Source organism: Oryctolagus cuniculus, chromosome 6 (assembly GCF_964237555.1).
Source record: "Oryctolagus cuniculus chromosome 6, mOryCun1.1, whole genome shotgun sequence".
NCBI classification, from domain to species: Eukaryota; Metazoa; Chordata; class Mammalia; order Lagomorpha; family Leporidae; genus Oryctolagus; species Oryctolagus cuniculus.
In genome coordinates this window covers 110,304,009-110,321,152 of record NC_091437.1, presented here as the reverse complement: position 1 = coordinate 110,321,152, position 17,144 = coordinate 110,304,009, and the positions used below count along the sequence as shown (strand labels likewise).

The following is a 17,144-nucleotide window of genomic DNA, read 5'->3' as shown; positions in this document are numbered from 1 at the left end:
ATCAGCTCAGCTCCTGCCCTTGCAGACATTTGGGGAGTGAACCAGTGGATGGAAGACTTTCTCTCTCTCTCTCTCTCTCTCTCTCTCTCTGTAACTCTACCTCTCAAGTAAATAAATAAAATCTTCTAAAGGAATAGGCTTATATTTATGCAAAATTAACTACATTGTTCTTGTTTTATTTTTTTAGAACTGTGAGAAATTTTTTTTTGAATCTAAAATAACCAAAGATTAAAGATTTTAAAACTATCACTATATAGCAGCAACAGTTGCTTCTGAGTTTTCATTAAGTGAGCTTTTAGAGTTCCATGCTTTCTTTGGGGATTTCATGAAGCTGTGCATATACAAGATCTGGGGCATATACAAAGATCTTTTAAAAAGTTCATGGAAAATAAAATTAAAATATTATTTTGGTTCAAAACTATTTGAAATTTATGTATAGTTTTTCATATTATGTGCTTCACATAAATGTTTTGAAGACTTCTCTCATATGCATGGATTTAAATTTTTTGTATTCAAATAAATTTTATCAAATACATTTTTAATTTCACACATTTTCATGAAGTTTTTAAAATAAACTTGTATCATATTCCAGCCTATTTCATTTCGTTGTTATTTTTCTTTCAACATCATCATGATTTCATGTTATATATTTCTCAGAAATATCTGAAGGAATTAATGTTCACATTGATTCTCTAGTGTTCAGGACTTTCAAAAAATAATAAAAACAAAATGCAAACTGCTTGCAAAAGAACTATATGTCAATTAAAATAATATATATATAACAAATAATGCACCACACACATTATATCTCATAGGAAGAACAGAGTTTTTTTCATAAAATAATAAATGCTTTGTATTGTAAAATCAGAATTTTTAAAAAGAAGATTATTATCTATGATGTAAGGTTGTTTGCAAAATAAAAATTTCAGGAGCAAGGGCCCACTGGGGTATTCTTACTGTGAAGTCCTAAACTGAAAGTAGAATATAGTTTAAAATAATCAATCTTCATCTCCATTTGTTCAAAGACATCAAAGTACCATCGTTGAGATGCAGACGGATTTGAAAAACATCATCTGTCACAATTGCAAATTGATTCGGCCTTGAAGAATGATACCCATACCCTTTGATGGAAGCATATTATGTATTTTTACTTAAACCTATCAAATTTAATAGGAAATATGTTATTTTATGATCTTAGATTGCAATGCAGGAGAACTAGAAGTATGGCTGGAAACTGATAGAACATTAGTGAGTGGAACCACTCCTCGGTCCAGGAATGCAGTTAACTATCTTTAATTTATCTCTTTAAAAGAAACAAACCAACAAACCACCATGTAATGGGAACTACATTAGAAAATATTTAGAATTGTGGACTCACCTAGAGGGGATTTACAATGTCTAAGAAGTTAAGGTTTCCTATAAGTCTGGAGTCATGTCTAGCACAGCAGACATGATTTGTAATACCAGAGCTATATTATTATAAAATTAGGGTCTACTTAGTTAATGTTAATCTACCTTAGATACAATGAAATGTGATGAAGTTTGATTAGTTCTTTTCTGGTCCCTAGCAGAAAATATTGCCATGAGTCTGAAGCCCTGTGTACGTGGGTCCAGCTCTCCTGTTTGACCTGGGGAGCGGCACATGCTCTCCACATTCTGCAAAGTAGAACTTAAAATAGTCCTGGCTGTTGCCCAAGGAATTTTGGAAAGCATATACATGGTATTTCCATACTTTCATGTCATCCGTGCAAGAAAGCCTACCTGTTACATGGTTTAGTTGAATGAAGTTGCCTTTCTAGTTTTCCTCAGTCAGTCTGAGTCACTATACTTGTACATGGGGTCTCATCTTGTACTGTTACACATGGTTTCTAGGTTGAATGCATGTAACGAATACCTCTATGTCTTTTTTGCTACTATCTCCTTCTCTGCTTTAGTTATTTATTTATTTTTTTTTGACAGGCAGAGTGGACAGCGAAATAGAGAGAGAGACAGAGAGAAAGGTCTTCCTTTTTCCGTTGGTTCACCACCCCCAATGGCCGCTGCGGCTGGCGTGCTGCAGCCGGCGCACTGCGCTGATCCGAAGCCAGGAGCCAGGTGCTTCCCCTGGTCTCCCATGTGGGTGCAGGGCCCAAGCACTTGGGCCATCCTCCACTGCACTCCCGGGCCATAGCAGAGAGCTGGACTGGAAGAGGAGCAACTGGGACAGAATCCGGCGCTCCGATAGGGACTAGAACCCGGTGTGCCGATGCCGCAGGCAGAGGATTAGCCTATTGAGCCACAGTGCTGGCCTGTTTTTCTCTTGTTAATAATACTGTGCAGTGGATTACATGAAGCACCAGTCTGTTTTTATTTATTGTGTCCAAATAGATGTATATTTTACAGCTATAAATTTCCAAACAAAATCTTAGAAATCTTTGCAACTTCGGTTTCTAATATTTTACTGGATCCAAAGGAAATGAAATCAGCATATGAAAAAGTTATCTGTGCCCCCATATTTATTATAATTCAATTCACAATAGCTAAGATGTGGAATCAATCCAGCTCTCCATGAACTGATGACTGGATAAAGAAAATGAAGTATATGTACACTGTGGAATACAACTCAGCTGTAAAAAAATGAAATCTTGCCTTTTGCAATAAGATGGATGTAAATGGAAACCATTATGCTGAGTGAAATAAGCCAGTCTCCAAAAGACAAATATCATGTTTTCCTTGATTTTTGAACATACAGAGCACATGAAGTATAACGTATATATGTAAATTGAAATGATGAAATTTGATTTTTGTTTACAGTCCATGTCTATACTCTCAAGGTACAGTGGTTTTTCTACTTACTACATATTGAATTATTTGTTTAGAGGAGGGTTAAGCTTGTGATTATAAAATAAACTAGGGACTGGCATTGTGGCTTAGTGGGGAAAGCTGCCACTTTTGATGCCAGCATCTCATATGGGCACCAGTTCGAGACCAGGCTGCTCCACTTCCAATCCAGCTCCTGCCAATGGCCTGGGAAAAGCAGCAGAAGATGGCCCAAGTGCCTGGGCCCCTACTACCCATGTGGAAGACACAGAAGAATCTCTTGGCTCCTGACTTCAGTCTGGCCTAGCCCTAGCCTTTGCAGCCATCTGGGGAGTGAACCAGCAGATGGAAGATCTCTCTGTCTCTGTCTCTGTCTCTCTCTCTCTCTCACACACACTCTCTGTAGCTCTGACTTTCAAATAAAAAAAACTTGAAAGCATGTCAATATAAATTTTTTAAGATTAATTTATTTATTTATTTATTCGAAAGGCAGAGTTACAGAGATGCAAAGAGAGAGAGAGAGAGAGAGAGAGAGAGAGAGAGAAGAGGTCTTCCATTCTTCCATCTGCTGTTTCACTTCCCAGATGGCCGTAACAGCTGACCTCATCTGTGCCATTCCAAAACTAGGAGCCAGGAGCCTCTTCTGAGTCTCCCATGCAGGTGCAGGGGCCCAAGGTCTTGGGCCACTTCCTACTGCTTTCCCAGGCCATAGCAGAGAGCTGGATCGGAAACGGAGCAGCAGGGACTTGAACTGACACCCATATGGGTGCCTGTACTGCAGGTGGAGGCTTTACCCACTATGCCACAGAGTTGGCCCCAATATAAAAATTAAAAAAAAATAAGAAAGGAAGGAGGAGAGAGTGTGGGAGCATGGGTGGTAACGAAGATTGTGTAGGAAGTATCATTAGACTCTTCAATCTGTGTATATGAAATACATGAAATTTGTTCACCTTATATAAACAAGAAAATTTAAATTAAAATAAGAAAAAAAAGGTTGTTCAGAATTAAGGAGAGCACTAGGGTCAATGCATATCTCTATATTTTCATTGAGGTTATTAGCTGGGATTATCCCTTCAGTTTGCCTGGCCTTTAGCACAGTGTTCTCAAAGTATCGTTTCTAAGTTAATAAGACTTCTTTATCAAAGACATCTAGAATGTCCCCATTTTGAAAACCAGAAATACACACATTTGCATAAACAAAAATCTTTGAACTGGTATTCAGGATCTGCTCAAAATAAGCTTTAATTTGTTCCATTTCTTCTCTTCAATTTAATGGAACATCTCAGCACTTAATGAAATGGAATAAGGAATCAGTTGAGCTGCTGCTCACATCTGTATAATGCATTTCTTCTCAAAGAGAACTCTTCATTTGAACAGGGTAGCTTAGTATTGATCAAATGATTTATGGCACCAGATAGGCTGTAGCTCACATTTTTGTCCCTTGGAAAAAGTCAACTGCAATCAATAAGGTTTAGTTAAATTTCTTAATCTCTGTGACTTTCATTCTCTTTAGAGGATTATCACAATAATTTCATAAAACAATGAGCATAAAGCAGTTAGTGCCATGCCTAGAACATCTCCAACCCAATAAATGCTAGAAGCAATGCTACTATTGTTGTTGTTACTGTTACCTATTATTATATAAAATGTCTATCACAGCAAAGAGCCTTTGTTTCCCCAAATATGTCTATCAACATCATATACACAATTTAGGGTACAGTTTATGTCATCCTGCTTCTAAGAATTTTTCCTTGACTATCTCACTGAAAGATGCATCTCTCATTTGTAATCTTTTAATAGCATTTCAGTTTTCTCACATTTACTAGACACATGCTTTCTGTTGATTCCTCTTTTGTACGTCTACTTTTTATTAACTTGTGAGTTCCTTGAGTGAAGGCATTCTGATTAGGCATTCAGGAATTTTAGCAGTCATGCTTCAGAGTATTTCCTATGCATTTTGAAAACCTCCTTCTCTTCTTTTGACTAATTAGATTCCTGATGCTTACGAGTTCTCTGCATGAAGCTCATCCTCCTTAATTTAAAATAGCACTAGCATGTTTAAGATGAGATGCTACATAAGATTAGGGCCTAACAAAAACCTTAACCGATAATGGGCTCTTTAGAACCAAACTCTCATGAATGGAGAAAGCACATCCAATTCTTTTTTTCCTTTTATTTATAGGAGTTAGTCTGAAGTCTTGAGCACAGAAAGCAATGAAAAAGTATAAGAAGATTTGCAGGTATATGCATGTGTAGGCATGGTCACTCAGGCTATTTTCAACTAGGGCAACACGTTTTACTACAAACTTCATCTGCCAGGCACAAAAAGTTACATAACACTTCCTCCAAGATGTGAGTAACTAATGGGAATATAGATAAACAAACAGGAAACTTAAGCTAGAGTATGGTAGAAAATTAGGTCTAATAAATGAAGATTATGAGTTTCATAATTTAAAAATTATGAGTGTGAGAAATTTTTTCTATTTCTCAGCTCCAAGCTACCTTCCCTTGTCATATATTCTGCTGTTCTTCCCAGTATTCTCAGGCTGGTCAGAACTGTTGATTCCTTAACTGTGCCTTGAGATTCCAGATATTCAATACCTTATTAGCTTGCACTATACTCTCATGTCTTCCTCCTGGTAAATATCACCTAGTCCTTAAATTTTCAGTTCAAGGTTTGCATGCACTGTATGGTCATAGTCAAACTTTGATCCTATGCTTCAGCAAACCTCTTTTTAACCCATTCTTCTTTCAGATAATACTTTGAGATAGATTTCCTTAAATGTCTCCATGTTACATCATAAACTACTCTTGATTTTTTTAAACTCAAGTGTCTAACATTTATTCCAGGGTCCCTTCTAGGAGCTGGAAGATACAGCACTGAACAAGAAAGAAAAATTTCCTGCATTTATGGGACTCCTGTCCAGGGACAGAAGAATATTGTACCCAAATATCTATGTTATATAAATAATGTAAACAAAGACTTGGGAAAGTCCTGTCTTGAGAGTGATACCTGTGACTTCATATAGGGAGGTCAGGGGAATTCCAGTAGTAAGGCAATATTTAAGCACAAGTCTCAATAAGTAGAGGAAGCAGTAATGGGATGGGAGAGTACGTGAAGCCAAGGAACAGTACAGCCAAGCATCTGCAACACCCCAAGTATGGACTGTTTCAGGCAACAGTGCCATGCCTGGAGTGTTTCAGGGACAGGAAGGAAGCCGCTGTGGCTGGGGAGCAAATGGGAGAAGAGCACAGGAAGTTACCAGGCAAGTTGGAAAAGCTTTCATGAAGTCTTGTTGGCCAAAGTAAATATTTTGGGCTTTACTCCTGAATATTTGAAGAGCATCATTTTCACTGCGTTGTGAAAAGATGTGGGAGGAGTACAATCAATGAGATCACTGAAACAGCTCAAGGGAGAGATGATGGTAGATTAGATTGAATTAGCAGCTGGAGTCAAGAGAAGTAGATAGATTCTGTATATATTTTAAAGATTGAAGGCACAAAATTTATGGAAACGCTGGATATAGAGTGCAGGTGAAAGAGACGATTCAAAGTGAACTCCAAGGCTTTTGGTTCAGGTATCTGGAAGGATGGAATTGTCATTTGCTAACATGGGGGAGTACTAGAGGTCAGGTTGTAGGGGGAAGATAAGAAGTTATGTTGATTTTAAGATGTCTATGTGTATCCAAGCACAAGTGAAAAAATGCAATTGCATATGAGTATGACATTTATGGGAAAGGTCAGAGGCAGCAAAACAAATTTGGGAGTTGCCAGACAAAGATGGCATTACAAATTAATATACAGGATGAGTCTGCCCTAGTACTTTAGAGTGCATAAATTCATCAAAAGTATTTTAGAAGTTGAAAGTAATAGTGTCTTGAAAGAAATGTACCTTTTATGCTTTTTATCTAGAAAAATTTTACAACAAAACTATTCTAAAATAGGAAAAAGCAAATGTACTGTCATAAGAAAAGCTTTTGGTTATCCTGTTGAGTGTAACTTATTTTTCTGTGAGTAATTATGGGGCTTCAATACAGAATTATTAAACAAGATAAATAATATTTTAAATAAAAATGCAAAGTACCTCAGATAAATTAATTTGTTTTTAGATAAGAACAAAAATAGAGAAACTTGGAGTCAGGTTGTGTCACAGATAATCTCAAATATTTTTCCTGAACTATCACTGTAGGGTTTTGTTTAAAGAAAGTCATATTAAATCATTTCAGATCTGCTCACTCTAAAGAGTTCATTGATTTGGTGATAAATGTTATTACATTCTGATACAGCCAACAAAATGATACAGCCTTGTGCTGAAACATGAGATGTAATCCGAAAAGGAAATTAAGCACATGGATGATATCATCTGCCTATATAAAAACAATGTGAGCTACTCTGATTTATGTTGCCAAAAATATTTCAATTTACTTTAATCACCTCTGGGTCAACTCTATTCAGGAACAAATAAAGAACCTTCAATTAACTGTCTAGATCAATGGTTCCTAACAGAGAGTGATTTTGCTCTGTGGGGGGCACTGTATAATATTTTGAGACAATTTTGTTTGTTACGTTTGGAGGGGGATCATGCTACTGTCACTGGAGGGTATTTGTTCTGTGGAACAATTTAGAATGCACTAGATAGCCCTCAACACCAAACAACACCATCAAGCTATAGAAACTCTGGCTTTTACAGGGTAGATATCCTCCCTTGCTAACATGATGTTTCCTATAAGCTATGTAGAAATTTTAAAAATGTTTATAACCATGTGGACTTCAATAATAATTCACTTCAATTTATGTTACTCATTTTTCTTAGCCTTTGCACATAATTTAAATATTAAAAATAAAAAATTTAAAAATAACTCATGGGGGCCAGCGCTGTGGTGTAGCAGGTAAAGCTGCCACCTGTGGTGCCGGCATCTCATGTGGGCATTGCTTTGAGACCTGGCTGCTCCAATTCCATTCCAGCTCTCTGCTATGGCCTGGGAAAGCAGTAAAAGGTGGCCAAGTGCTTAGGCCCCTGCACCTGTGTGGGAGACCTGGAAAAAGCTCCTGGCTCATAGCTTCAGATCGGCCCAGCACTGGCCATTGCAACCATTTGGGGAGTGAACCAGTGGACAGATTTCTTTGCCTCTGCCTCTGCCTCTCAAATAAGTAACTCAATTAAAAAAAAAAAAAACTCACATAGAACTTAGTTTATAATCATCTTTACATACTGTTGTTCAGTAAGGAATAGAAGAATGTGAAGCTTTACGTGATTTTTCCCAAATCACATAATTTGTATAGATAGAGTTCAGATTAAAATCTAGGTCTCCTGACTATATACTCTTTATTGTGTCATGCTGCTAAGGAAATATGATTGTCAGTTTTAGTTTTTTCTTCACTAAACATTAAGGAATCAAAATATTTAATTCAGTCATGCCCAGAGAACTGTTGATTTCTGTAATGTGAATTTCTGGAAATCTTTATCATTATGATTTCAATTCACAAGTTTCTGCTTTTGTCTTTATCCTGTTATTCACATATTTTAAGCTAAATTTAGGTAGAAATTAACTTAGTAGTTTAGTAAATAGTTTTCAAAAGCCAGACTTTAAAGGCGTTTGCAAAAATAAATTAAGCAATTGATTATTTCTACTTCCTTATGGATAGAATTTTGAGAAAAGGACTTATAGTTATATGCATCTATGTACATTCCTAATACCCCTGCCTACCTCTACTATATCCATTCTGTATGAACTTCCAGAAGCAGAAAAAGAAATGATATCTAACATTTCACTAGGAGTTGCACTTATACCATATCACTTAATCTTTAGGATAAGTACACAAAGCATGTGTTAACGTATTTGCTTTGTGGATTAGAATAGTGGATATTGGAGAAGTTAAGTAATAAGTTTAAGACTGCTTAGCAAAGAGGCAACATTAAGTTTAGGATGGGCTATCTGACTCCAAAAACCATATTTTAATTTTGTTTGTATAATTCTTCCCCCTTCCCCCATCATGACCTTATCGTCACAGTGAACTGTTTCAATGGCCTCATAGAATTTGTAATTAGTAGAGGGAATATATAAAGGAATATAAAATACATAAAATAATTGATGTGTAAGTGTAAATGTCTGTGTGTACTGGCACTGCTTCAAATAAACTTTTGTCAAACCAATGGTTAAGAATAATATACTACTATAGGTTTAATGATTTGTGATTATTTTAAAATTTACTGTACATGAATAAAATGGGCATATTTTAATTGGATTATTATTTATAGTCCATGCCTATATTCCTGCTGAACTATTTTTTTTTTACATTTTTAACTTGTTATTTAGCAGAGAATTAAGCTTTTGGCTACAATGTAAATTAAAAAATATGTTATCTGAAAAATTATAAATGAAAGGAAGAAAGAATGGAAGGGGGCTAGCGCTGTGGTGTAGCAGGTAAAGCCACCACCTGCAGTACCAGCATCCCATATGGGCACTAGTTGAAGTCCTGGCTGCTCCACTTCTGATCCAGCTCTCTGCTATGGCCCTGGAAAGCAGTAGAAGATGGCCCAAGTCCTTGGCCCCCTGTACCCATGTGGGAGATCTGGAGGAAGCTCCTGGCTCCCGGCTTTGGATCAGCCCAGCTCCAGCCATTGCCGCCATCTGGGGAATGAACCATCGGATGGAGGTTCTCTCTCTCACTCTGCCTCTGCTTCTCTGTAATTCTACCTTTCAAATAAATAAACCTTTAAGAAAAAAGGAAGAATGGAAGAAATAAAAAAGTAAGGAAGGAAAGAAGGAAGGGAGGAAGGAAGGAAGGAAGGAAGCAAGGAAGGAAGGAAGGAAAAAAAGCAGGAGGGATGATGCACAGAGGGAGAAGGAACTTCTCATTTATTCTTAGAATTGTATCTATGAACTACATGGAACCTGTTCTTTTTGTATTCATGTCACATTAACATGAAAAAAAATAAAGAAAATGGAGATATTCAATGCACCTTGTATAATTGTAACACAAAGCAGAAGATCTGAAGTCTCACAAAAGGCAGATGAATAATGTGCCTGGAGTTAGAGTACAAATAGTGCTTTGTAGGGAAGAAGGGTCTAAGTTTGTTTCAAAAGAAAGGTATTACCTGAGCCAGACTGTGAAAGACAGGGAAAATTATTAATAATTTTTTACTGTGTATGTAGAAGACAATGCATCTGATAAAACATTTCTTAAGATAAAGGAAAAAGTTTTCAGAATAATGTGCATGAACGTGAGTTTGGAAACATAGAAAAAATTATTCAAATAAGTTATAATACTAGCCAGGGAGGAACTAGAATTAGAAGTATCAGGTCAGATATGTATTCATAGGAGCAATGAAAAGCTTGGATTCTTATATGTAAATGCAAGAAATTTTGTCTTTTGAGTGAAGAATTGACAAGACATTTGGTTTATAATAGTCCTGCCACTGACAAGGAATAAATGGGATTGGGGCAGAGAAGAAAGTGAAACTAGTGAAGAGGCTCTTAGAATTGTTAAGATTCCACATGATTTAGGAAAAGTGCAAGAGAGAAAGAGACAGAGGTAAAAAATGTTATACTAAGGCTGCTGCCGTGGCTCAATAGGCTAATCCTCCGTCTGCAGCACTGGCACCCCAAGTTCTAGTCCCAGTTGGGAGGCCGGATCTGTCCCAGTTGCTCCTCTTCCCGGCCAGCTCTCTGCTGTGGCCCGGGAGTGCAGTGGAGGATGGCCCAAGTGCTTGGGCCCTGCACCCGCAGGGGAGACCAGGAGAAGCACCTGGTTCCTGGCTTCGGATCAGCGCGGTGCGCCGGCCGCAGTGGCCATTACAGGGTGAACCAACGGAAAAGGAAGACCTTTCTTTCTGTCTCTCTCTCACTGTTCACTCTACCTGTCAAAAAAAACTAAAAAAAAACAAAACAAAAAAACAAAACAAAAAAAAACGTTATACTAAAGTTTGTCAGTAGGATTTGTGCTTACGTGCCTCTATTATCCCACAGTGGAAAGATTGGCTGTTTTTGGAATTATTAGTGGAGCAGATAGAAAAAGTATAAATTCTATAGTAGAACAGAGAAAGCCATCTCAAATGCCTACAAGTCATATTGATATAATGATTTTATGAAAGATTTTGTTGTCTTTTTTCTATCATTTATAAATCTGGTTACATTAATGAATCACATTAAGATTAGGGAAGAAAGTCAAGCCAAGACCCTACAAATGTGTTAATTTGTTTTAAACACACTGTCAATGTTTTCATTCGGTTAAATATTAAGTTGTAATTTTGGTGGGGTTTTATCAATTTATTCCTTGTGCTAACCAGTGTTCAGAGAATGAAACCATGTGAATCTAAGAAATGCAGCGTATTTGCCAGGATGAGCTAAATGGCCAGAAATTCATCTGGATCAATTAACTGCTTACATAAATAATGGCTAAGAATTTGGCTTTTAAAATAAAATGAACTGAAAGATATGCAAAGTACTCTACACTTTCCATCTTACATGCACTTGGAACCTCCATGTAAGGTTTGAATTTTATCCCTCATGAAAATTCATTATGCTAAAGGCTTAATCTCTAGTACCTACCAATATGACTGTATTTGAAGATGAGGTCTTTTAACTGAGGAACAATGAAATCATTGGGGGACCCTCACCTGTTTGCTTGATGTTCTTAGAAGAATATCCACCTATCTGTCTGTCTATCTATCTATCTATCTATCTAATCTCTGTCTCTCTGAAAGGCAGAGAAACAGAGAGGAAGACAGAGACAGATGGACAGAGAGAGAATCTCCCATCTGCTGGCTTACTCCCCAAAAGCCTGCAGCAGCCAGTGCTAGGGTCTCCCACGTGGATGGCAAGGAGTGAAGTACTTGAGCCACCACCTACTGTCTCCCAGAGTGTGCATTAGTGGGAAGCTAGAATCAGAAGTGAAGTCAGGACTCAACCCAGGCAAACAAATAGTGGCATCTTAATTGCTACACCAAATTCCTGCCCTAGCAGTTTCTTAACTTTCATTCTTAGCACTAAGCATTTGCTTCAGATAATAATCATAATAAAGATGATGACAATGATGATTGATATGATTTATATTTTTTTAAAAAGTTATTTATTTATTTATTTGAAATTCAGAGTTACACAGAGAGAGGGAAAGGCAGAGAGAGAGAGAGAGAGAGAAAGAAAGAAAGAGAGAGAGAGAGAGAGAGAGAAAGAGAGGTCTTCAATCCGCTGGTTCACTCCTCAGTTGGCCACAACAGCTGGAGCTGCACCAATCCGGAGCCAGGATCCAGGAGCTTCCTCTGGGTCTCCTATGCAGGTGCAGGGGCCCAAGGTCTTGGGTCATCTTCTATTGCTTTCCCAGGCCATAGCAGAAAGCTGGATCAGAAGTGGAACAGCGAGGACTCAAACCGGTGTCCATATGAGATGCCAGCACTGGAGGTGGCGTCTTCACCTGCTCTGCCACAGTGCCAGCCAGAATGATTTATAGTCTTTTAAGACTTTCATAATCCAAATACTTTTCTAAGAACACTACCTGTGTTAACTCATTTAATCCTCACAATACTCTATGGAGAAGATAGTAAGATTATTGTTCTCATTTTACAGATAAGGAAATTAAATAACAGTGTGCAAAGTATCTTGCTCCAAAACACAGTTAATTTATGGTAGAGCCACTGTTGGATTTCAGGAGGGACAATCTCATACTCCATGTTCTTAATTGCCACATTCTGCTGTGGTAATAATAATAGTAATAATACTAATAATAGCCTCATTGAAAACTAAGAGCCTAAGCACTTTATATCTATAAGTAATTTAATTCTTGTTGTATGTTATTCCATTTTTTCAGGCACACAGAGGCTAAAGAATTTCTCAAGACCCTACTGGTGTACTATTGTACCCTGTAGAACACAGACTGCATCTCAGGCAACCTGACAGCAAAGCATTGCCTCCCTGAAATTAAGAGTCTCTCTGATTTCATTTTTCCAAATCTACCTTCTATTTGAAACTCAATTTAAAAGCTTCTATTAAACATTCTCTAACCCCTCTGGCCAGCAGGACTTTCCCTCTGCAAGGCCTCAAGAGCAACATTCAAATTTGCTTTGCCCATGAGCGAATGGATGGAAATGGTTAATGAATTTTTGCCAAATAGTAACATGGTTTGTCTTGTTGAGGGTTTATCTCCATATTTCAGTCACATGCTATTGGTGATGGAGGGAACCCGATACAACACTTTCAAAGTAGGTTAAGCCACTGCCTGCAGTGCTGGCATTCCATATGGGCATTGGTTCAAGTCCCAGCTGCTCCACTTCTGTTCCAGCTCCCTGTGGATGGCCTGGGAAAGCAGTTGAAGATGGCTGAAGTCCTTGGACCCCTGCACCCACCTGAGAGACCTGGAATAAGCTTCTGGCTCCTGGCTCTTGGCTTCAGATCAGCCCAGCTCTGGCCATTGGGGCCATCTGGGGAGTGAACCAGCAAGTTGAAGACCTATCATCTCTCTCTCTCTCTGTCTGTAACTCTGCCTCTCCAGTAAATAAAATGAATCATTAAAGAAAAATTTAAAAACCCAAAATGTTGTGGATGAGTTCTCAATAACTATTTGTTAAACCTAACTGAACTGTCATTAATTTCCTGTTACATGCCTTAAGGCCTTCATATTAGTTGTGATCCATTTTTAAAGATTTTATTTATTTATTTGAGAGGTAGAGTTACAGAGAAAGAGAGAGAGGCAGAGAGAAAGGTCTTCCATCCACTGTTTCACTCCCCAAATGGCTGCAGCAGCGGGAGCTGGGCCAACCCAAAGCCAGGAGCCAGGAGCTTCCTCCGGGTCTTCCATGTAGGTGCAGGGCCCAAGGACTTGGGCCATCTTCTACTACATTCCCAGGCCATAGCAGAGAGCTGGATGGGAAGATGAGCAGCCAGGACTCAAACTGGGGCCCTTATGAGATTCTGACGCCACAGGCCACTACCCCACAGTGCCAGCCCAATTATCATCTATCTTGTCATCGATATTAAATTGACAGATCCCCAAAGGCAATCAAATGTACAAGGGTCTTTATTGTTAGAAATTATAATTTAAATGAATTGTTTGAAGAAACTTACTTGTAAAATATATTTTTTAGAAGGCAGCACTTTTGGCACTAAGAAACCACAATGATAGCATGCAAGTTTTCATGATTTTAGAGTGTTTATCTGCAATATTGTCTTATGATTTCATAATGTAGGACAAGACAAGCTGATTATCGTTTTAATTCAAGTCGATCTGAAAAAAGTCAGAAATAACTTGTGATAAACTAATACTTTTCTTTAAAAGTAATCTATTTTAAATGCTTACCATACTAATACACCTTTCTTTTAATGGCTTTTCCTTTCAGCAGAATTCAGCTATATTAAAATTTTGAAGTAAGAAAAGACAAATTATCCAAGTTATAACATTAAGTCCCTCTTTTGACTTGCCAAATCATTATAGTAGGAAATGGCCTTTAATAAAAGAGCAAGATATATATTTCAGTAAATATTCATTCAGATTATACCAATATTAACACAGCACATTTTACACTTCACTCAAATTTTTCATTGTGATTTGAATTTGGAAATTGTTATTTGCAGAAACCATGCTAATTTTAAAAATACTATCAAGGCTGGTGCCGCAACTCACTAGGCTAATCCTCCACCTACGGCACCGGCACCCCGGGTTCTAGTCCCAGTCAGGGCGCCGGATTCTGTCCCAGTTGCCCCTCTTCCAGGCCAGCTCTCTGCTGTGGCCGGGGAGGGCAGTGGAGGATGGCCCAAGTGCTTAGGACCTGCACCCACATGGGAGACCAGGAGGAAGCACCTGGCTCCTGGCTTTGGCTCGACGCAGCGCGCTGGCCATAGTGGCCATCTGGGGGGCGAACCAATGGAAAAGGAAGACCTTTCTCTCTGTCTCTCTCTATCTTACTGCCTAACTCTGCCTGTCAAAAAAAAAAAAAAAAAAAAAAAAAAACACCAAAACTATCAAATAATGAATATTTATAAGCAAATATTTTTGCATATGTAAAGCCTGCCAATATGCTCCTAGAGAGGATGTACAATGAGAACTCCACTTATTCTTGCCAGTGAATTATATATAAATCTTACTTACTTTTATGTTTCATTAAAATAATACTAATATGGAGTTAATTTTTGGAAATTGAGCTCTAACTGTGTAGAACTGCACAAAATATACTGCCTGTCTACACTGGACTTAATTAAAATTAATATAGTATGAATATTTATATACACAATAAATTTCAAACAACCATTCTTATGTTGTAATTTATTTTTCTGTTACTTTCCAGAGTAACAAGGGGATTCTGAGGATGCACAGCTCCAAAGAATGAGTGCTGCTGAAAAATAAAACACACCAATTTTTTCCAAAGCACCTCTGGTTTATATTAGTAGTACAATTTTCAGATTAGCCTTCTTTTGATTTTGTCATGTCTTTCACACATAAGCAATAAGAGAGAGCAAATCAACTTCATATACTATTCACCACTAGACTTAGGATTCTTATATGGACGTGTAGATCAGCTTGCTTGAAGTACTTCTCAAAGCAGCTGACTTTGGCTATTTGCCTGTCTTTAAAAACATTTCATTATTTATTTATTCCAATGTAAGAAAAAAGTCATCAATGTTTTCAATATTGGAAACATTGTTGAGTGAGGGAAACTCAGGTATACTCCATGTTGTGATTCAACCTACAAAAACTGTTGTAAAACAAAATAAGTTACAGTTGACATGGAAACCACTGGGAAGAGAATCATGTATAGCTGAGATGCAGTGTTCTCTGAAGGATGGTGTAGGTGTGGGGATACAGTTTTATGTGAGGGAGGAGAGAAGATGCACAAGGGCCAGAGGGCGATTCACTTGTGTGGGGACAGCTTGCTTCAATTTATACCTGAGGATAAAGAGGCCTTTTCACATGCCAAAAGCAAGGTCCATAATGATGCATTTTATTACTCAAGAGACAAATTGCAAGCAATTAACAGAGCACAGGTTTATTTTGCAGTTGAAAGATAAGACAAGTAGGATAGAGGGATACTGTGGAGGCACAACCACTGTTATAAAAAGCTGATTAAAATGTCATAGCAAACTTTAAATGGAAGTAATGACAGATAAACCTGGAGTAAGGATGGAAGGAATATGGTCCAATATACTAGTTAATTAGATATAAGTAAATTTGTTAAATTTCCCTAGAAAATTTTGACATTTCCTAGCTATTTCAAAAACCAAATCCAGATGTTACTTGTTGTTTCTAGAATAAAATGACAGAATTATACGAATTAAAATAGATTCCTCACGTACAAAAAAGATAGGTTGAATTCCTACCACCCAGAACCTCTGAATATGGACATATCTGGAAATACACTTTTTCAGTTATAATCACAATGAAGTCATTAGGATGAGCCCTAATCAAACATGACTAATGTCCCTATAAGAGGAGAAGACACACAGACACAGAGAAGAACATCATGAGACCATGGAGGTCGAGACTGGAGTGATGTGTATATAATACAGAAAACTCCAATGCTTTCCAGCCTCCAAATCTTTGTTGTTGTAAAGCACATTCAGTTTGTGGTACTTTGTCATGGCAGCCCTAGTGAAGTAATACACAAAGAAAGGTGGAAAACAAGTGGATATATAAGAAAAACAGAAACTAAAGGAAAGTCATACCAGCAAAGGATCATAGTGTCAGACAAAAAATGTACAAGGTTAAAAAATGTAATGTATAGGAGTGAAATTGACATTTTGAGATTTGGTGATGTTTATAGCCCTTGTCTCTACTGTTGAGGAACGGTGTTTTTTTCTTCTTACTATTTGTTGAACTCTTTACTTCGTGTAGGGTTAATCTTATGAGTATAAAGTAAACTGAGAGCAGAACATTGTAAAAATTAAGAGAGGGAATAAGAAAGGAAAAAGGAGGAAGTGTGGGAGCCTGGGTGGGAGGGATGGTAGCGTAGGAACTTTCACTATGTCCTAAATCTGCATATATGGAAAATATGAAATTTGTTTACCTTAAATTTTTTTTTAAAAAAAAGTTAATATAAGTGAGGGCAAGTGTTTAGCCTAGTAGCTAAAACCCAAGTCCCACCCCATAGTGCCAGGGTTCACAATTCGGCTCAGCTCCTTAATCTACTCTACTGCTAATATAAATCCTGGGAGGCAGCAATGATTTTTCAAGTAATTGGGTCCCTGCTGCATGTGTAGGAGACTTGGATTTCATTCTTGGATCCTGGTTTAGCCCTGGTCTAGCCTTAGACCAATCCTGGCTGTTCTGGGAATGTGGGGATTGGATGGGAGTTCTGTCTTTCTGCCTGTTTCCCTACCTCTCAACTAAGTCAAGAAATAATACTAAATGGAATGTTA

At 37.6% G+C, this 17,144-nt stretch overlaps 1 protein-coding gene across 22 annotated transcripts in view; it reads right to left on the bottom strand.

Annotated features, from left to right (window-relative positions):
* Positions 1-17,144, bottom strand: part of RALYL (RALY RNA binding protein like) — an 833,139-nt gene that overhangs the window by 70,216 nt on the left and 745,779 nt on the right. Inside the window, exon 10 of one of the 22 annotated variants that reach the window (XM_070075271.1) lies at positions 12,821-14,019. The exons of the other annotated variants lie outside the window; for them this stretch is intronic. Within the exon in view, the coding sequence (XP_069931372.1) occupies positions 13,997-14,019 (23 nt within the window). The 3' untranslated portion in view covers positions 12,821-13,996. Of the gene's footprint in view, positions 1-12,820; positions 14,020-17,144 lie in introns of those variants that run through there. 22 annotated transcript variants of the gene reach the window in all.